The sequence below is a fragment of the Barbatula barbatula genome (genome assembly GCF_947034865.1).
Source record: "Barbatula barbatula genome assembly, chromosome: 25".
Taxonomy (NCBI): domain Eukaryota; kingdom Metazoa; phylum Chordata; class Actinopteri; order Cypriniformes; family Nemacheilidae; genus Barbatula; species Barbatula barbatula.
In genome coordinates this window covers 6,259,723-6,281,495 of record NC_136788.1, presented here as the reverse complement: position 1 = coordinate 6,281,495, position 21,773 = coordinate 6,259,723, and the positions used below count along the sequence as shown (strand labels likewise).

Below are 21,773 nucleotides of genomic sequence, written 5' to 3'. Positions count from 1 at the left end.
ACCACTTTGCTTGTTCAATACTTGCACATGCAATACTTGAACATTTTAGTTGAATTACACTTATACTAGAGTAAAGTGCTAGTTTGTAGTGTTTTTACTGCAAGTTCATTTGTCATTTTTTAAGTGAGCCTAACGTTAACAGTTTAGAATGGATTATATTAGTTTGTCACTTTAAGTACACTGCTATGTTTCTATTTACAGTGGCTATTAATTTTTTGTTTGAAATAAACCTTAACATGTACTTTTCTAAATTAAGTACATTTCTGTGATTTGTGTTTCCACACATGTTTTATTTACTTGGATTTAAGCAACTCCACCCCAAAGTCGACTTGTTGCTAAACACGAACATGTTCATGTTTGTTTATAAGACAGTATGTAAAACTATGTAAAAAAATATTTAACAAACTATTTAAAACAAAACAGTAAACACATACAAGCCAAATACCATATTATATAATACTAGAATATTTCTTTACTTTTAAGTATCATCTTCTTTAAAAGATTATAAGGCCAAATATACTTAGTGTCAAAGTTAAGTATACTGAGAAAAACAAAAAAATAGAATGAACTTGGCTAAAAAATTAACTATAATTTATTTAATTTATATCAACATTTTATTGTATAATAATTGTATTAAATAAACAACAATTTGTTTAAGTTGATTGTGTTCATTTTATTTAATGAACAATTTGTTGAATGGGATGTGTAACTTTGTCATATTTAAGTTTAGCCAAGTAAAGGTTCTTCTAGTAACCCAAAATAATACCGGCTTGTCATACTTTTAACTTGCTGCTAATATGATTTTCTTGTTATTTCCTTGTATTCAGATATAATCTACAGCGATCCTTTGCGGATGTGTACCGGAAGTTAGGTTTGGGTCACACAAAGCTTGTGTTTATGTTGTTGCTTTGAAACTATCTTAGCACACTTTAAAGGAATTGTTCACTTTCGACACATTCGATACATTTGCATGATAATTTACTCACCCCTGCTTTCATCCAAGATGAATGTGTATGTTTTTCTTTATTCTAAAAGAAATGAAGGTTTTTGATGAAAACATTCCAGGATTATTCTCCATATAGTGGACTTCAATGGACTCCAAATGGTTGAAGGTCAAAATAACAGTTTCAGTGCAGCTTCAAAGGGCTTTAAACGATACCCGACGATGAATAAAGGTCTTATCTGTTTCCTACGAAATGACCATTTATAACAAAAAACTGACACAAGGACAATTGAATATGTGTCAGTGAACATTCAACAACTTTTGAAGGGTCCTCCTTCTACATATTTGTAAACACTGACTCGGTACTGCCTACGTCAAGTGTGACCTTTTCATCGTTTCACCTGATAAGACCCTTATTCATTGTCATCATACGTTTTTTTGTATTTGGGCGCTCATTGGTACGGTGTCTCTGAATTGTCAAAACGCCTCTCAAAATGCTTGCTACGGATGCGAAAAATGCAGAAAATCCGTTGTTGTACGTTTTTACAAAACAAAATTTTTTATGACGGACGAAAATATCGGAGGCAGTGTGTAAATATTACTGACACAACGTGAGGTTTTCGGACTCAATGGCCTTTAATCTCTGAATGCACCCTTCAGATAACACATTCTTTTACTGGAATGCGGGGGACTTGTAAAGTATATTCTACGTTGCTAGCGAAAATCCACAATTCTTTGCACCGCATTAAAAAATAATAGTTTTTTTGTTGTTGTTGTTGTTGTTGTTATGTTTATCGCAAAATATGATCTTCTGAGTAATGTATTATTATTAAAATATACATTTTTCCTAATATATTTCTATGCGTACAACCAAACAATGAAATGTAAACAGGTTTGGAACAACTTGATTAGTTCATGACTGATTCATGATGTTTGGGTGTACTATCCCTTTAAGGGATCCAAGCACGCGCGCATGTTGTGCCGCTCCACAGCACAGGGTGGCAGCACGTGTCGTGAAACTTGATGTTTACATACGCTGCCTGCCTTTGCACAGTTTGCGCAGATTGTAAACAAATATAAAACAAAACTTTACTCTCATGCTAAACCACCACGCGCAGGATTGTTTTCTCTCCGGTCTTTACTTCTGCGTCTGTTAACAAGGACCAGAATCGCCAAAGTATGGAAGATCCAAAGGTAAAATCAAGTTACAAGATTGCTCGTAAAGCCATAAACAGTACGTTTTATATGACTGTGTTTGTTTGCACAGATTCACATTCGTCTTCTCATGATCGCTCTGCAACATCATGACATATTTGACCTGGAGTCACCAAATGCAGATACAGTGCTACCCAAAGGCAGTGCATTCAGCTTTATCAAGGTATGAGAGATCATTTTCATTAGATTTATGCATGCACGATGTTTAAGTCGTTTCTGCGCATGCACGATGTTTAAGTCGTTTCTGCGCATGCACGATGTTTAAGTCGTTTCTGCGCATGCACGATGTTTAAGTCGTTTCTGCGCATGCAAGATGTTTAAGTCGTTTCTGCGCATGCACGATGTTTAAGTCGTTTCTGCGCATGCACGATGTTTAAGTCGTTTCTGCGCATGCACGATGTTTAAGTCGTTTCTGCGCATGCACGATGTTTAAGTCGTTTCTGCGCATGCACGATGTTTAAGTCGTTTCTGCGCATGCAAGATGTTTAAGTCGTTTCTGCGCATGCACGATGTTTAAGTGGTTTCTGCGCATGCACGATGTTTAAGTCGTTTCTGCGCATGCACGATGTTTAAGTCGTTTCTGCGCATGCACGATGTTTAAGTCGTTTCTGCGCATGCACGATGTTTAAGTCGTTTCTGCGCATGCACGATGTTTAAGTCGTTTCTGCGCATGCACGATGTTTAAGTCGTTTCTGCGCATGCAAGATGTTTAAGTCGTTTCTGCGCATGCACGATGTTTAAGTCGTTTCTGCGCATGCACGATGTTTAAGTCGTTTCTGCGCATGCACGATGTTTAAGTCGTTTCTGCGCATGCACGATGTTTAAGTCGTTTCTGCGCATGCACGATGTTTAAGTCGTTTCTGCGCATGCAAGATGTTTAAGTTGTTTCTGCGCATGCACGATGTTTAAGTCGTTTCTGCGCATGCACGATGTTTAAGTCGTTTCTGCGCATGCACGATGTTTAAGTTGTTTCTGCGCATGCACGATGTTTAAGTCGTTTCTGCGCATGCAAGATGTTTAAGTTGTTTCTGTGCATCTAGGCTGTACATGCAGTGAATCAGAGACTCTTGAGTCACAACAGCAGCGAGTCTTTGGGTTTTGAAGTGATTCTCATTGCAAAGGAGTGTTCAGAAGAAACCAAAGTCAAGATAGTTGAGAGTGTCAAGCATTACGGCAAGAGCTTTTTATAAAGTTATCTTTAAAATACGGTAATTGTTAAAACATGATGTTTTTCCAGTGTTTGAATCGTTGTCATTTACTAACAGGTATGGAAATCTGCAAGTTTTACTTCTGCAAAAAGGATGAACTCATAGAGACTCTTCAGTCAAACAACGTTAAGCTGTTTCTTTCTACAGATAGTGATGATATCTATAAAGCCCTACATGCAAGTAAACAACTTAAAGTGTATTACATACTGTATGTTTATGATGATTTGGTATTTGTCTTAGTGCTCAAGCTGAAACTCACATTTGCCATCAGTACCGGTGTGGAATAATGTTTGATGCACATGTGTTGTTGAATCCAGACGTTCCAGCTGCTGTGCTTTATGATCAGACTGGTGTTTCGGATCAGCTAAAACTTATTATCTCCGGAGATATTATTGGCCTCTCTGAAGACTCCCTTGAAAGTCTTGCAGATTTTGGATTTAGTGAAGCCCAGATAAAGACCTTCAAATCAGCCAAGGTAGTAGCCCTATAATATTTCTATCACCTGATATAAAATGCTACTGTGTATTACTCCTTTGTTTTTATAAATCATGTTTGTAGCAATAATAACCGTATGATTAAATCAAAAAGATTTTTCTATTTATTTCATTTCGGTTGCCAAATTTGATTCAGGGTGAAATTGGAAGTTAAATAACAATATAGATTCAAATTCTACGCAAGCAGGCTTCACCAAGTATATACTCTATAGCTTCCCCTATGTGCATGTTTTATATATTTTGTATATATTATATGTGGTCATATAGTTTAAAGTGTACTTATGTGGGTGATCATTTTTACATTAGGAATAAAATAAAACATAAAAATATTAAGATACAAATTTTCTTTCATTTTCACTGTAAATGGTGTGAATTGTCATTGACATCTAAATATTCAGCTTAACCATTTACTACTTTGGCTTTCTTCGGTCATGCATTTCTTTAAATACATAAAAAAATCACATATTTAGCCAGGGACCTCTCATTGAGTTAAAAGGGAACGACCTGTATCTTAAAAAGTGTTATCATAGAATTAACATCTGTGGATTTGTGACTTAAATCCGAGACGATTTACTTTTCCGGTCGGCATCTAGTGTTATTCCAGGCTCTCGTAAACTGAAACGGAGACATCTGCTAAATTCAGAATTTTGCCTGACAAATTCATCCTTCTGTTGCCAGATCTGCATGAAAGAGTTTGCCGTTCTCATCGGTGAGATGAGGAGGAGGTTTGGACGCGAGAACAGTCCTCTCCGCACGTGTCTCATAACAGCGTGGGGCTCCAGAAACGTCTGTCTCTCCGCTCTGAAAACTCTTCGAGGATGGGGTCTGGATGTGGATGAGGCGTTTTGTATGGCTGGAGCTCCCTGCAGCCCCATACTAGCCCTTGTGAAACCACACATACTGTGGGACGGTGGGCTTCACAATCTTACAGACGTGCCTGCCCAATTGTGAACTATAAGTGCCATTTGGACACTAATGTCTTTTCATTCGGTGCCAATTTTCTTACTGTTACACTTTTGTTTGCAATTCATGCGGGGCTGTAAAGAAGACAAGTCATACAGGGTTATTTTGGTTTAATGGTAGTTCACAGCGCTGTGGTAGAATATACAGCTGTAAATATAACTTCTATGAATGTCTTGACAAAGAATAATGGTACAGAGTTAACATTAGTAATTACCAAACAATGTAAAAAACGATTAAAACATGTTTAAATACCTCTAAAAGCTACTGAAATAAAATGCAAGTGTAAGTAAAAACGGTGACATCTGAGCAATAGCACACAATAGGATAAGATTTGATATATACACTGGAGTTACAATGCACCATTATTAAACATAATCCCAACATGGCTTCAGTTGAACTTTTGTAAGGCACTGCTTATGTAATGTGATCTAAAGACTTCTCAAAGTCATTCTTTGGCTGAAACATATAATATGTTCAAACGTATAGCAACAAGACTAAAAGAAAGAATACATTTCAAGCAATACTACATCTGCATTTGTTCAAGCCAGTAACACTTGCGCTCAATCCTTAAATCAGCAACAACATGCCTGGCAAATAAAGCAAAAGGAGCATTCAGACATTTTGCCGCGTGCATGCGGTAACAACTCTACAGTACCTAAAATAAGAGTTCATCTTTGGCTCAACATTGTAAAACACTGATTGATAGATGACAAAATGAGGCTATAAACCAACCCCAGCATAAAATATGAAATATCACGGGAATGAAATCTGATCATAATACAGATCTCTCTGAATTTAGAGGAAACACAAATCATCTTCATACAGACACAGGCCTCAAATAATAATGAAATGCGATTACAAAAATATATATTTATGTTCTTACTTCATCCTTCATCCAGCTGTAGTGAACACTATACGTATGAAAACCAGCTTAGATTTGAACCGCTATCCCGCTCATTGTGTTGGACAGATCAAGTATTGCCAAGGTGAATAGCTTTGAAAAAGTACTGTCCATTACCACAGTCCAATACTGCATACAGTATCGGTTAGTGTAGTGCCTTGACTTGTAATGGTGAACAAAGAAATCCGCTGACATCTGTGGAAAGCTGAATTTCTGCGATTCGAGGTCCTCACACATAGATGCCTTCAGGATTTAAAGCTGAGGAGATGGGACACGGCAATCCGCGAATGCTGCCGACCACAGGGTGAGACGAACTCGGACGTTTCAGTGAGCCGGTTAATGCAGCGATGTCTGTGGAAAGAAAAAAGATTACATTTAGGTTTAATAACATGTTGCAGAATTTAAAATGTCTTGAGAATCGAGCGTTATGATTCCGCGTCTTTGCAAGGCCCGATTTTAGGGTCCTTGACATTACCAAAGATGTAATATAGAATATAATAGAGGGAACATTTTTACTTTGGGATAACAGTACGTACGAATAAAATAAGTTTCATTGTGGCCCTGAGCAAATATTTGCAAACAGCTTTGTCTTGTTGTAATACAAGACAACATCTACAAGCTTGAAATGCCGTGTTATCCAAGTCGTGCTATTTTTGTAGCCCAGATTTTACTACGAATACTCAACAAATCCTAAACACAGAATACACATACTGTATAAACTACATCTACATTATGTTCAACCTGTCCTTACATTTCTGGTTTGAATCAACCATGGCATGAATGTATGCAAACAATGACTCTTTACCTACTATAGCACAAACTTGTATACAAAATATACAAACCCCACCAGACGCATATACCTTAAAAATGTTTACTGAGAACAAAGATTCATGTATCAATCAGATAGTGTTTTAAATGTAATTCTCGCAAGGATTTGTGCAATGTTTTGAACGCGCTTAAGCGATATTCTCTATAATATTGCTTTAAATGTATGCATTTGTACGTATAGGACATGTTTCTGTGTGTTGCGCACGCTGTGCCCCCTTAATATAAATGGGTGCACGACGCCCCTGAATCATGGCACACATTTTCATCACACAGAGAGACCATCTCAGTGACTAATATGTCATATTTGCTTTTATAGAGGGTTCAGTACATGAAGAGGCTGCATTCATTCATAGGGATGTACTTTGATTTCAAGAGAACAATTTAGGACCCGAGTGGAATTTTGTCTGTGCATTTTTATTAAAACTCTACCGTTTTTCTTTACAGAGAATTACATATATGTTAATATATGTATCTCATCCATCAATAACATCAGCCATTGTACGTGTATTCAGTCAGAGCATCATTTTCTATCGACGATGAGAAATGACTTAAGTGCATGAATAAAAACAGACGTACGTGCAGAAATGAAGCGGTAAAGGCTGTAAGCAATTCATTTTGACGTCAGAATAGCGTAACTAGAGCACTCATGCCGAATGAGAACATACAATGTTTTTTTATTATATCTGTGTTATTTCTGTTGTTTCATTCATTAATGATTCATTTATTTTTCATTGGTACATTTATTAATTTAAACGAGTCATTTTAGCACGTCAGTAAATCCACTTTATGCAGAACGGAATGTGTGCCTCGCTCTCAAGTGCTTTCTGCCGCCATGTTGCTTTTATATTAGTTATAATAATCAAATAAATCGTATATAGCAACATAATAATAAGTAATAAAAGGAAAAAGCATATAACAAAATTGCTTATAATGTGGTTAAAACTAATAAAAAATATAAATAAAAACTAATTTAAAATATGAAAACAATTTCAATAAAACTAAAAATACAACTATAGTAACTGCTATAATGTTATAACGTGGTGAAATATGTGCTGTTTTATACAGTATTTTTGAATAGTAAAGTATGCAGCCTACAATATAGTAGTTTCTCATTCCGAACACAAACTTTGAGCCACGATTGCAGACATCATAACATCCGCTATACAACTCCAACCACGCAGTGGCACTTTTGATAAGTTATATAAAAACGCCTCACTTAAGATTAAACCAAGTGACATCTTCTATAAACAGAAGCGTTATACAACTATAAAATTATTTTCACTTGTTTAGGATTGAGTCATTAACATCAGAAAAGAAAAGTCTCAGGTAAATGACAGCCGTAGGAGCATTCTGCGTCAACCACAGCAGCAATAAACACGTCACTGCTGGAGGTGACCGCAGGAACCCTGCAGCGCCCTTGAGTCACTCTCAGCATTATGACATTACAGGTAACAAGTTTTTAACTACATTGTCCACAAAAAGTGGTCTTTAAAAGCTTTTTTTAAAGAAAAGATTGGATAGTTAATTAAGTGTGTTTATATAGTTGCGTTTGTATATTAAAACGTGCTGCGGTGAATATAGCTTGCCAATGATTCATTGAAACCAAATGCTGTTGTCTTGCAGCTCATGTTAGTAATAAAACGAACCCATTATTCATTACGATTGAGGTCTCGTCATTCCCGAGTGTTAAAGCAAAGTGTGTGAGAGCTGCATGAATCTGCCTGGAGCGAGGAGCATTTTTTGGAAACCCGAACCATCACAATCATAACAACCCAATATGCAATGGCATGTTGCCACATGTTCAACCGAGTGTTTACACATTCTGTGACTACTAATAGTATAAAGTACATTTTCATGTATCTATTTGGCAGGCGGTTTATCCAAGCTGTTTTAACAGTGCGTTCAAGCTATATACATTTTGAAGATAGGCAGCGGCTATTTGCACAAGTGTAAAGTTACACTAAGTGCGAATAGCAGCATTTCTTAGCGATATGCTATTTACACTAGCCGAAAATAGCTGTATTTTCTTTGAATTGAGTAGTTAGATGCTATTTACTTATAAATAGTGACAGATAACATACGGGTCAATTTCTTATTATATTTCACAGATTTAGAGCAAAATATACTTGTAAAAAATGGATCAATGCATAAAGTTGCAAAAGATCAAGTCCTTATACAGAGACCCTTGTTTCTAAAAACCTTGTTTTAATGTTACTAAATCCAGAATTTAGCTCCGGATTAGAAGTGGGAAATATCCTAAATCCAAGGTGTAAAGCATCATAAATCCAATGCTCTACCAGAAAAGCTACAGGAACACATACTATTAAATAGACAACAATGTTTTTAAATATTTAGAATATAATTTGAAAGTGTTATTTTAGATACAGATTATGTAGTCCAGTGGTTCTCAAACTTTTCTGACATTAAGCCTCCATTTTTGGAGATCGTTTGAAACTGATAGATGGAGCGGCGGTCCCAGCGCTAAAAGATTCTGGACATGAACCGCACGCGGTAAGTGAAACTGTTTTCTTGGCAATGTGTACACGTGCTTTAGTTCCGACCCCACACGCGTCGCATGTTTTCGTGAATAATCGAACAGCTGTATCTGTCTTTTATAAATGTGATCAAACTAAAGACTCTATTCTGTAAGTACTCAAGATTAACATGAGATATACAGAAACTGCCTTGTCTGTGAAACCGGGTCTACATCTTAAACATTTTAATTAAACCAAGTAACTTAGTCAGTTATGCAATGCTGGAACATCAATTCTTTTGGTTGGGGGTCTTAGATTTTATTCAATCAAACATAAAACAAATATGATACATTTCATAAAATGCCACGAAATCTGTGCCCCCCCTGGATCCATCTTGGGTCACGGCCCCCAGTTTAAGGACAACTGATGTAGTCAGTGTCAGTTTATTGTGTTGGATTAATGTGATCACATAAATACACTGATACTGCAGCTGTAAACATAATGAAAGAACAATGCCGTGACCTTGGAGTTAGGAAATGGAAAATCAGGAGTGGAACTGGAGTGGCGCGACTGCAAAACGCTATGAGTGGGATGAGGGACAAGTATCTACACAGAATACTTTGATGCAGGGAGTGGACATTTCTATCGCCCTTTTCCACTCACATACTTTGGTCATGTTTTGGCTTTGTTTACTGTATTAATAAAACAGTACCTCTGTTCTCTGTTGTATTGTTTGAGTCTTCATCGCTGGGCTCTACAGGCAGAACTGTGACTTTGGTGCCTGTCTGCTGAATGAACTGCTGTAGGTTCACCTGCCTCAACTCTTTGGTCAGCTGTTCCAGCTCGTACTGACTCTCCTGGGGAAAAGGGGGGAGAGGTGCTAATGAAAATGATTGTCCAACACTGCAACTGGCAAACTGCCTGCCATTGTGCAATAACAAATACTTATAAACAGTAACCATGCTGATTTAACTCACACGTTACCAAACACATGCGTCATTTGCAAGTTTAGTTTTCGAGCCACTGCAGCGAGTGAGAAATGTTACAGTATTTTTCACAGAGCAAAGCTGAAAATACCAGCTTTGGATTCATACAACCAAGGATTGGATTGGATTCAATTTATTGTCATTACACACATACAAGTACAGTGCAACGGAAATGTATTAGGCTGACTATGACCATTAAGTTGTTTCACAGTGTTAAGTATGTTAACCTTGACATACCTGCAGTCTCTTGCATGACTCTGTCAGTGATCGGTCCACTGCTCGACAGCTGTTCTCAAGCTGTGAGGTGTGCTGAGCTTGAGCCTTGAGTTCGGCTTTTACCCTCTGAATCCTTGCCTTCACTTCACCTTCACTGGCCTGCTGGGTCTCTCTGATCTCCTTATGCTGCCTTTGAGCGTCCAGCCCCGCCTGTACACCCTGCAGGGACATAAGCCGCTGTTCCAGATCCGCCTCGCAGCTGTGCAATCGATCGTGCAACTCCTGCAGCCGCTCCTCCAGCTGCCTCTCGCTTTCCCCTTCGATCTGAAGCTCAGTGGCCCAGAATTCCTCTTCCTCGATCTCCACCTCGCTCCTGCGCATCTCCTTCTCCATCCTTGAAACTTCCTCCCTCACCTTCACATACGTGTCATCGTCCCCGCCTCCAATTCTCTTCTCGTTCAACATGCGAAGTTCCGCCTCGTACTCCTCCATCCTGTGATCTAGAACCGTAAGGGTCTCTCTCTGCAGCCTCACCAGTTGGCTGAGATCCTCAATGCGGCCACCCGACAACCGAGGTGACATGGGTTTTGGTGTCTGGACGGCGTTTACTAAAACCACCCGGTGTCTGGTGCTACTGTCGCTGAGCCTGCCTCCGCTGAGGATGTCCCTGAGGCTACGGGGGACTCCGGTGAAGGTCAGAGATTTGCGGCGTGGCTCGCGCCGACGGAGCGAACGATCACCTGAAGATCGGAGCTTGGCCATCAATGGGAGGCTCTGCCGATGCAAGCCGCGCTCCGGGGCCCGAGGGGCAAGACCCTCGGTTGAGGGGTACTCGTTGAGGGAGGGGCCTGTGCGGTGCAGGATGAACTGCACGTCGCCGGCATACTGCCCCCAGGTGTTGAGGGACGCGACGGGACTCTCGTGCGGAACAAGATGGCGTTCGGTGTCCCTCCATTTTTCGATTAGCGTGTAGCGTCCTGTCCGACCTACAAAAGGAAATAAAATTAGCTCAAGAATTGACTGAACCGTGGCCTAGGGGTTAGTGGTGCTCATGCAGATGACATGTTTGAATCCAATCGTTTTCCCTCATATTTCTAACCATCATTTTTAAAGTCTGACAAAAAAAGAATTTTGGTGAATCCCAGAAACATTTTTTCAACTTGCAAGAACTCAGGTTTTATCAACTGTTTATATTTTAGAGTGATGACCAATGAAGGTTTACATGTTTATAACCCTGCAAACCCAGACGGATTGCTCCGTAAAGACCGAGAGAGCAGTGCAGTGTTCATATATTTTTTTTCTCTAGAATGAGTCAGATTTTCCATGTCAGCAGGCACTTTGGAAGCGCCAGTAACTATCTCACTAGTAGAAGAGGGGCCCTGCTGAAATTATACCAGTCTAAGAGTGCAGCCGAAAATAGTTTCATACGATGATGTCAGCTAAGACAGGTTTGAATCAAAAACAAATTGCTTGGGGTCCCACTGATGATGTCATTACTGTAAATCTAATTATCCTTATAGTAAATCTGATGTTTCAATCTGTTCGAAAGCTAAAACACACACTCTCAAGCGCTAACCTCTTTTTAGTTATTAAACAGGTAAAGATTACTCAATCGTCCTGGGTGCCAGATGGTTTAGGCATTTACTTCGATCTTGCGGTGAATTATAGCTTCAAGATTTAAGTCTGATGTTGAGGAGGAACTTGGGGAGTTTCAATGCACTTTTCTAAAGCGTAGGAGGGATGTGCTTCTTTTTTAAACCTTGTGACTGTTCCCACTAACCTAATGTACTTTTCCCAACAAGCAGTGATGTAATGTCAGAAAAAGTTGAATATTTGCACTGTTCAATTCACAAAAACAATGACACAATGGTGCAGGAATGACACTCTCATCCGTTAAGTTTTTAAGTGATTGTTATTTAGTTCAATATTATAAATCACCACGCTTTCTATTCTGCTGTTTAAATTAGCTTATTTTAGTGGAAATGTGTTCAAATGTGATAATGTCACCATCATTGAGATCCTCATTGTCTTATGTGATAACACTTTTTTTAAAGAAGAGCTTATTTGTAGTTTATAGCTTGACAAGCTGTTTTCAAAGTGGCTTTCACATACCATCCCATACAAGCTATATCAAAAGAACAGCTGATTTTCTGGTCATACTGAGACCCCTCACCAATAGCTTGAGCCAAAGCGATGACCACTTCCTGGCAAGTAGTGGCCTCTGTGACACCGCAGACCACGCGCTGAACTCCATCAACCCACACCTTTAGCTCCATTCTGGGTCAAACACTGCAGGGTCTGGGGCTTCTGGCCTTCCTACGTCATTCCTTCCTGCGTCAGGGGTCCGGCGCTACAGCTGCCATCCCCCTTATGGCAATTCTGTACAGCGAAAAACACAACGTAAAGAAACACTTTGGAAACGGGAAATGTTTCAGCTGTGCCTTTCTGATTTAATTTAGTTTCTGGCTATCATCGTTTCCACCTTTTGTATGTGTGCTCTATACAGTATGTGCGTGCCACTGTTTATTTAATTTAGACAGAAATCCAAGAAAAGTATATTTATCATCGCTGATGATGTCATCAAAATATGCCCACTTAGCAGAAGCTTCTTTCTTATGCTGCGTCTACACCAAACGTGAAGCATTGCGTTCCTCGCTTTTTATTACTAGTTGGTTTTTTTCGCACAAGTGACACGAAAAACATCACGCTGTAGGGAGTATCTTCACGTGTCCGGACGTGTCAAACAGTAGGTGTCAAAGAGCACGAATTTCGATTTCTTTCAACTTGCGTGGGTTACGCGTTTGATGCGCGTTCGCACACGATTCGCATCGCTCGGGCTAGTTGCGTCTCTTTGTGTCTTTGCATTGATTTTGTATGGAATTGGCTCACACTTTATTCACGTTTGGTGTGAACACGGCATTACATTTATTTGCATACGGAAAAGCCACTGATTGTCTTGCACAGTCGACAGAAAACGAATACACCTGTCATGACAATTACAAGTGGCTTTTTAATGACAAAAACTACAAAATAACGTGAATAAAAAGAATCTGTTCAGTACATTTGGTTCTCAACTGAACTTTTAATGACATTCCCAACATAATTTGTTGTTAAAACTCCAGAACAAATAGTTTCAAAGTATTTTTGTCGAGCAAACAACAAATATCTATTAACATGCAATCTATTTGTTAATCAGGAAAGCTTTGTTAAAGGAAATGACTGTGTTTCTAGCAGGAGACCTCTGTTTTTCCAGATGGGCACGTTTCCTTCCTCTAATATCCGACTCGTAAAACGCTTTGTTTTTAACAAAGAAATAAGACCGTGTCCACAAACAAGTTCATTCGCTGTGAATCAACAGCTCACGCGCGGTCCCGAAATAGCATATTTCCCAAGAAATATTTTGGCAGTGAATCCGTGCGTGCTGTGGAGGTGTGCTGAGGGTGCGAAAAGAAGGAGAAAAACAAGACAAACAGTTGGCTGCATTAAGGATGTCCTACTGGATTCAGTGAGACCAGCTGGACCTGACGTTATCTTCCTCCCACTTTTGCAAACTGGTACAATTTTAGGACAGCGAGCTGGCAAGCACACGCCTGAGCAGATCTTCAGCTTTAGAGAAGACTCACGAAGACCACGATTTATCATTATAAAGAAAAAAGGGATAGTTTACCCAATCATTTCTTAATTTACTCATCCTTCTGTCATTTCAAACCTGTGTGAACACAAAAGAAGACATTTTAAAGGACAACATCGGCCCCCATTGACTTCCATTGTGTGAACACAACTGGAACACTGACATTTCTCAAACGATCTTCTTTCGTCATAGGTTTCAGCGCCAGAAAACACAAAAAACCAATGAGAATATACAGTACATATGCATATACAGTATGTCTGTAATGTGATTTGGATAGATGGTTTCATTTCTATATTTTAGGTGAACTAACTTTTTTAATAAACCAAGAAAACTGCACCTGTGACACTCTCATGTATTTTATAAACCAGGCCGCATATAACGCCAACGTTTGAAGGATTCTGCATAGTCTGTTGTGCCATGTCTGCAGTTCTTTTGGTTTTTTTAAAGCTAACGTGAATACAAATTCTTTCTTTTTCATATCGGCTCATTGAGCTGTGAGTTTGGCCGCATTGATGATTTAGTGTCTGTATGGGGCATTGTGCTGGAAAAGTAAAGCTTTGCTTCAGCCAAACACCACAGCATGTGGACATAGCCTCTAGTCTCAATGAAATACTATACCCACTCTAATAAAATTCGCAAGCACGCCAAATTATGTGCTACTTAAAAAAAACGAAGTATAGCCCTCTAAGGACGGTTCTGTCCAAGCTTGAAAATCACGGCTGCTGAAACAAAGAGCTTGCCAAGTTTTCCTAACCAACATTTTCAATTGAAGATTTATAATAAAGATGAAGATATATCTTTATAATTGAAAAATAAAACCTAATGGCTTCAAAAGTAGAACCGTATATTTAATGGCATTGAGCATAGAAATATCTGAATATGGAAATATAATCACATTCAAATATTACAGAACACTATCTAAACACACTAGATGTATATACTATAATATAAATCAAATTAATCATGGATAAATGATATTGAATATAATATATCAGCCTTCCAATCTATTTTATGAGATGCTTCATTCTTAACATTTAAACCAGCAATGCTGAAATCTCTCATTGTGAATCAATTCCACAAAAAAATCATTACGCCCTAATTTCCAAGAACAATACATTATACTCCCCTTAATACAACACTGCCCTTCCACATCCATTTGATTCAGGCTCATAGAGCCCCGTAAGAGATGTTACATTGACTTGACCGTCACAAAAACATTCAAAAAACACTTCACATTTTTCCATTTCAATTTATATCAATCAATCTTTTGTTTCTTGTTGGCTGCTAATTATTTCTCTGCATTTATACAGTATTTGCTTTGCGCGTTCGTGACAACAGATGGAGTCCCGTGACAGGTCAGATGTGAGGCATTGTGGGGCATCAGTATCTCTTATAAAATTCACAAAAGTGGCGTGCCGGCCTGCTGAATTCTGACATTTTTCCACGAGTGCTCACTGAAGCAAGGAAGTCCAGTTAACGGATGACTTCACTTCCTCTGCAAACTGTATGTCTGACTAAATCGGCCAAAACCAAGGGCAACCGAGATCTGTCTTGGATATGAGATATTAACATATGCTTCAACAAAATGATTCCTTAAGAATTCTTTAAAAAGTATAGAATTGCACTAGTTTAATGTCATGCATGCATTCTTTACAGCATTAGTTTAACTATTAGCATGAGCCATATTTTATTATTCTGCATATAGTATGTGATCCATTTGAAACTGGGTGTTCAAAGGCACTGTTTGAACTTTTTGTATATTTATTACCAAAGCAAAATATTGGGTTGATAAATATGGTTTTATGGTGAATTGTCACTTCATTTTCTGCTGAGCCCAGTGTGCGACTCGCAGCAAATATCACCTCATAAATCAACTTGGATTGCTTCTTTGCTTGGAGTTTTAATAACATAACTTGTAAATATAAGCTGATGAAATAAAAACATGCAGACAGGACAGAAACACACTTTAAGTAGTTTTTTTTTTCTAATTTTCTTGATTACATATCTGGGACACGAGTCATTGCACAAGTTGCAAAAATGTATATTTGAACTCATTTGACTCTAGCTTTGACCAGACTCGCCAAACCTTATTTGAACTACAGCCTCTGTCAAAAATAGAAAAATCACAGTGCATTTGAATATTTATTCAGTAGCTAATAACATGCTATGCTACTGTACCTGAACATTAGACACAAACTATGAAATGAACTGTGTCACGTGTATAAATGTGTAATTTGTATTTGTCTTGTCCTTCCTGAGTCATCAGCAAGATATCCCATTCGATATCTTTACAACAGGACCTAGATGTGCTCTTCGTAGGTTTCAAGGACACCAAAGGAGCTCTTGTCACCAATAACCTGTCCCCATCAAAAGGATGTTGATGCCCAATTTAGACCCCTTCCACCAAAGAAACTGTGGTTCTGGGCTGGAAAAACTGGCTTTGCATCGGCCCCATAAATCCGGCCAACCACTACCATCTAACGTCTGCGTTAAGTTTTTAAAACAACAAGCTAGCTAGACCTATGAGAAACACACATAAATCTTAACCGCTCCCGACACTGTTGTTTACACTGGAAGCGCCAGATGTGTCACATTTATTTGACAAATACAACCCATTTTTGCATGCACGCTTTAGCCACTTCATGTCTCAAAACTATTTTATTTGTATATCTTGCGATGGCCTAAAGATGCTAGATTACTTACTCTGGATGCTAAAATTTAGCAACAAAATTAGCAAAACTAGCAATAAAGCTTACAGGCAAAAACTGCCATCATTCATTCACCCTCCTGTCTATTGTCCTGTAAGACTTTCTTTCTTCCGAAGAACACAAAAGAAGATATTTTGAAGAATGTTGGTAACCGAACAACAACACCAGTTCCTATTCACTCACATCTAACCAATGCAAGTCAATGGCTACCGCCACTGTTCAGTTAGCATCATTTTTAAATATCTTCTTTCGTGTCCTGCAAAAAAAGGAAATTTACACTGGATTGAAATGACAAGGGGTTGGCAGAATTGTCATTTTTGGGTGAACTATACCTTTAAACCAATGATATCTTACTCCTATTATAATAAATTACCCAACTGGATTACATTTTCTCTTTTCATGCTCAACGGATGACAGTTAATTTGACAGAACTGATGACAAATGATGACAGCATTTTTTGTTTTGGGTGATCTTATCCTTAATACTTGTACTTTAAAGCTTTGCAATATAAATGATGATATTCCTGGTAACCATCAATAACACAGAGAAGAGGAAGAAACAGTCAATCTTCCCAAAATGATGATATTGATTGCGCTGTTTTTAGGAAAAATCCCTGTGACCTTTCCAGATTTTCTCAAGCAGGAAGCCATTGGAGTGCTGACTGTGTTTGAGTCAGACAGGACACACCATATGCATGTTTATCCCACTGGGCTCAGTGCAATGCTGAATCACTCGATGCTGGCCAACTTGATTTAAGGGGTTTACCATTGCATTTCTAAGCAATCCGACATACAATTTTATCCCGTTGGATGATAAAATCTGTGAATGTATTTTGGGGATTCCAAAAGATTTCATTTCCAAACAAATTGTAGAGGGAACCTTAACCTTATCTTCTGTTCAGACCAGAATATCTGTGTATCAATAAAACTTGTGAATAGTCACTCACAACCACGTAGCAATGTGGTGTTGAGTTTTGCCTCGGCAAGCTCTTCTCAATCTAGTTATTTTTTATAGTGACTCAAAATATGTCTAAAACAAAACCTTTGTAAAGGTTTATACAGAACAACCCACCTTTATAATATTATATAGGAAATGACCACACAGCACGTCCAAAGCCTTTCTTTGTTAGTTAGGCTATCGGGTTGGCTCTTGACAGATGCTAAACCCTGAAGCCCCTGGTAAGCATGAATTCAAATCTAATGATACAAGATTCCAGGCCCCGTACCAGCATCTATCCAAAACCAAAAAGAAAAAAAATGTCTCAAGATATAATGATGTGGTGTAGCTGTCGATTTTCATTCTACATGCGCTCAAGCTAGCTGCCATGCTATGTGATTACTAGCAATTAATGCGCTCTTCAGTAATTGGTTGCAGGCCACTGCTGAAACTGTGTCAAGAGTGAAAGCCTTTTAGAAAAATATACGCTGATAATAAGTGTTTATGGCTAAATCAAAACAATAAAAATACTGCCCAAAAGTAAGACAAAGTATTTGGAAAAACTCTACGGTTGTCAGCCACTGGCGCAACTAGACCTAGTCGAAGAACCTCATGAAAATTCATGCTTAGTACATTTTCTCAGAATATAAAAATAGAAGTGGGTTTGTTTGCAGATGTCATTTTATGTTTTTGCTATCTAATGCTACAACATTCAGACATTTTAGATGTAGCTTAAAGGGACAGTACACCCAAAACACTAAAATTCTGTCATCATTTATTCAACCTCATGTCACGTTAAAGTCCCATTAGCATCCTTATTTTTCCATGAAATATTGCAAGTTTTATTGTAAATAGCTTATCAGTGTGGGTCATTCTCTTTTTAAAATTAATGTGCCCTCATAAATTTAGTTAAATTCTGAAAATTCACTTCCGCCCAGTAGTGACTATACATCTTAAATGACGTAAGTAAAATGACTTGGGCGGAGTATCCGTTAACTCCTCCCCTTCAGTTTGATTTCAAAATCCAACGGCTGTTTATACATCCAATCAAACCGCAGCGAAAGCCACTTTTTTCTCATTCGAAATTCCATTTCACTCGGAAATGCGTCAAAAATCTGACGTAAAAAATGATCACAACTTCCAGTTCATGGGGACTTTAAACATGTATGACTTTCTTCTGCAGATCACAAAAGAAGATATTTTTAAGAAATACGTTGGTTTGTTGGTAACCAAACATTCCACATTCCACCATTGACTTCCATTGTATGCAGACAAAATAATTTCTCAAAATATCTTCTTTTGTATTCCACAGTAGAAAGAGTCATATACAGGTTTTGAACACGTGTAAGAAAATGTTTTATTTTTATGAACTATCCCTTTAAGACCACTGTCAAACTAGCTAGTGACTGAATCATTGTTGAGCCGTACAAACATGCAGCGGGTTATCTAAAGACATGGGCCTTGATGTAACCCCATGGAAACTGATAACATTGAGGTTACACATTCCACACAGCTGAGCATTCTGTGAGTCCTGAATGAGATAAGACATTTCTTGCCTTCCCTCTCTAATCAGGGGACCCACAATGACTGTCATCACAAGTGGTTAAATGTTGTTTTGGCTTCACACAAAAGCTAAAAGATGTGTTTTGTGAGTCGGAGGAGCAGCGGGTGTGTTGTTTTCCTCATATTTTGAGCTAAACTCTATACTTTCTAGTTTAAGACCTTACGTTCATTCTGTTGAAAGATCTATGAATTGTATAATCCCAAACAGCTCTACTGTAAAAATCAGTTGCCATTGACTTGCATCAGGAGACCATTTTGAGTGATGTTTTAAGGAAAGCAACCAAGTTCTAAAAACAGCAAACCGGATTTGTAATTTTTTTAAGAAAATGCGGCTCTTATTGCATTTGTGTTACATTTTAGCATTTGACAGATGCTTTTATGCATTCAAGCTACACATTTGTATTTAGCTTGCGTGCTGTTGAAAACTGTCATATTTTCATAGAACATACCTACTGTAAAATATTTTCATAACTGTATAATATTTTCTCAATATTGTATTCTGTATTTATTGTAACTGTATAACCTGCACTTGCTAATCGCACTTCTGGTTAGACCTAAACTACATTTCGTTACACTGTACTTGAATATGTGTAATGACAATAAAGTTGAATCTCTCATCTGTTTACTGTAAATCAAACGCATAACCTTTGCATTGCTATAACTTTGCTGCTGTATGAGAAGCTCCATATACTGTTCGTTGTCAATCCCCGATGGAAAATGCAGGTGCAAATCAAAGGCAAAGTTCACAAACACCACTGCATACGCACAAACATCAGCCAAACACAAGAGATCTGTGTCTTCACCAAACCTCCCAGCTGGCAGGAGAAAGGAATAAAAACAAACCTTCTTTCCCCACCCCAGTAAAACAATAACCTTAGGTACAGAACATTTGGAGGAAAGTGAGCGAATTCACAGCGAAATCTTGACTTCTAAGTCCCTTTGGTGTCCAAATGTTCTTTCCTATGTTTGATTCTTTCACATAGTTTGGCACATTTAGCCTCAAAGAGTAAAGGAACACAGTGCAAAGCTTTCACTGAAGGTAACTGGCGGACAAACGTTTGAGGAACTATATAAACCCGTGCCAAGTTTTAAACAAAGTTCCCACTCCAAAGAGGTCCAAAAACAAGACTGCAAGAACAGACTCCCTACTGTGCTATTTAAATGAAGGAGCAGCGAGAGCTGTCTTCTCGTAAAACTTTCTCCGAGTTTAGTCTCAGCTAAGGTGCTTTAATAAAAAAAGCTACACCCCCCAAAACCTACAACCAGAGTCGGGACGTTGAGACTGGCAGGATCGCTAACATCTGGATGGCACGTTTAGCTGGATATAATGCTGCCTTTGTTCTTTTGCCATGGCTGGGATCAGCAAGCTAACTTTGAAGAACCAGCCAAAAACCGAGTGAGCGAGGTACTGGATGAAGTGTCGACGTGACTAAGTGGTTTATTAAAAATCTCTCATCTCTGCCCATCATTAGTTATGCATAATCACAATGAAGAATGCGGACACTTTTCTGAGCCATTATAAAATAACGCACACACAAAAAAACATTACAGCACTGCTTCTCTTTGCAATGTTTCAGTCCAAATAAACCAAATAATATATAACCAAATAAATACTGTGACTACTATGTCTCCTTTGTAGAGCCTCACATTTTGGTGAATTGTGTGTATGGCTTTTTGTGCATGACAACATGCATTTTGAGACATTGTTTATAATAACTAGATCATATAAAGTATATAATGAAAGTATGACTATCATAACAATTGTGTTTATGCTTAAAACTACTACACGAAAATAGTCCTTGCATGAGGCCTTGAAGTGATCTTTCAATTATAAAAATGAAAACATAGTCACATTAAATGTACATTTATTGTACATTTTCTACTGTATACCCCTAATTTAGTTGTTAAAATTGGGTATTACGGCAACTCCAGAATATAGTGTATCTCGCAAAAATTTTGTAAAGAAATCTGATATCGTAAGTGAATTTGTTTTGCAAGCATTTTGTTTATAATGCTGTTAGTGTTGTGCATTGTTGATCCTCCTTAATAAAAAACTATACCACCGTAATAATCATACGTTATTACAATACAATCAAATATTATTGCATTTTATTTAATCAACCAGCAAATCATAATTAACATTAAGATTTAGCAAGTTTTACTAATCAAATGCAAGTTTCATATGAGACAGAACACATTTTACTGCTGTTACTTTTCATTATTAACGACACATTAGCAAAATCGTGGCTTTCTCACCTTTTTCTGTATAAAATCAAGATCTATTCTGTCCAGATTTGTCCCAGCCGATGTTCCGTTGACCAAACTTTCTGCAGTACAGCACTGTTAGACTCTATTGGAAACCATGATCTAACACGAAACATCAAATCTTGAACTACTTTCTTTTCTTCCGCGCAAAGTAAGAGACTCGTGAAGAGCTCGCCGCCCCACAACAAGAAGTTTTCACGCTGCGCTTCAGCGCGTCGATCCCGTGTGGAAAATACAACCATTTGATCATCGCCCTTAAAATCACAGAGCGCGTTTTTACCTCATCAACGTCCCGCCCTCAACGTGATCACGGCGCAATCATTGGTACGACGGTGCGAATGACTTACCGATCGTCCAATCAAATGTACGTTTTAAGGCTTTCCCGGTAGCCCAGCCCCTATTGCAGGCGGGTCTTATCGGAGTACGCGAACATTGTGCTGCA

The 21,773-nt window shown here is 38.3% G+C and overlaps 2 protein-coding genes across 2 annotated transcripts; one reads left to right on the top strand and one right to left on the bottom strand.

The window, feature by feature from the left end:
• The first annotated feature begins 1,921 nt into the window (after positions 1 to 1,921).
• LOC306890075 (cytosolic 5'-nucleotidase 1B) lies at positions 1,922 to 5,392 on the top strand. The gene is made up of 6 exons (XM_079449565.1): positions 1,922 to 2,137; positions 2,211 to 2,321; positions 3,199 to 3,331; positions 3,424 to 3,546; positions 3,684 to 3,841; positions 4,539 to 5,392. Exons 1-6 carry the CDS (start codon positions 2,123 to 2,125, stop codon positions 4,809 to 4,811), a joined length of 813 nt encoding a protein of 270 aa, XP_079305691.1. The 5' UTR covers positions 1,922 to 2,122; the 3' UTR covers positions 4,812 to 5,392.
• rassf8a (Ras association domain family member 8a) lies at positions 4,919 to 21,582 on the bottom strand. Its single transcript, XM_079449563.1, has 5 exons — positions 21,323 to 21,582; positions 12,402 to 12,607; positions 10,250 to 11,214; positions 9,739 to 9,883; positions 4,919 to 6,075 (listed from the first exon to the last, which is right to left on the bottom strand). Exons 2-5 carry the CDS (start codon positions 12,502 to 12,504, stop codon positions 5,954 to 5,956), a joined length of 1,335 nt encoding a protein of 444 aa, XP_079305689.1. The 5' UTR covers positions 12,505 to 12,607; positions 21,323 to 21,582; the 3' UTR covers positions 4,919 to 5,953.
• Between the last annotated feature and the right edge of the window lie 191 nt (positions 21,583 to 21,773).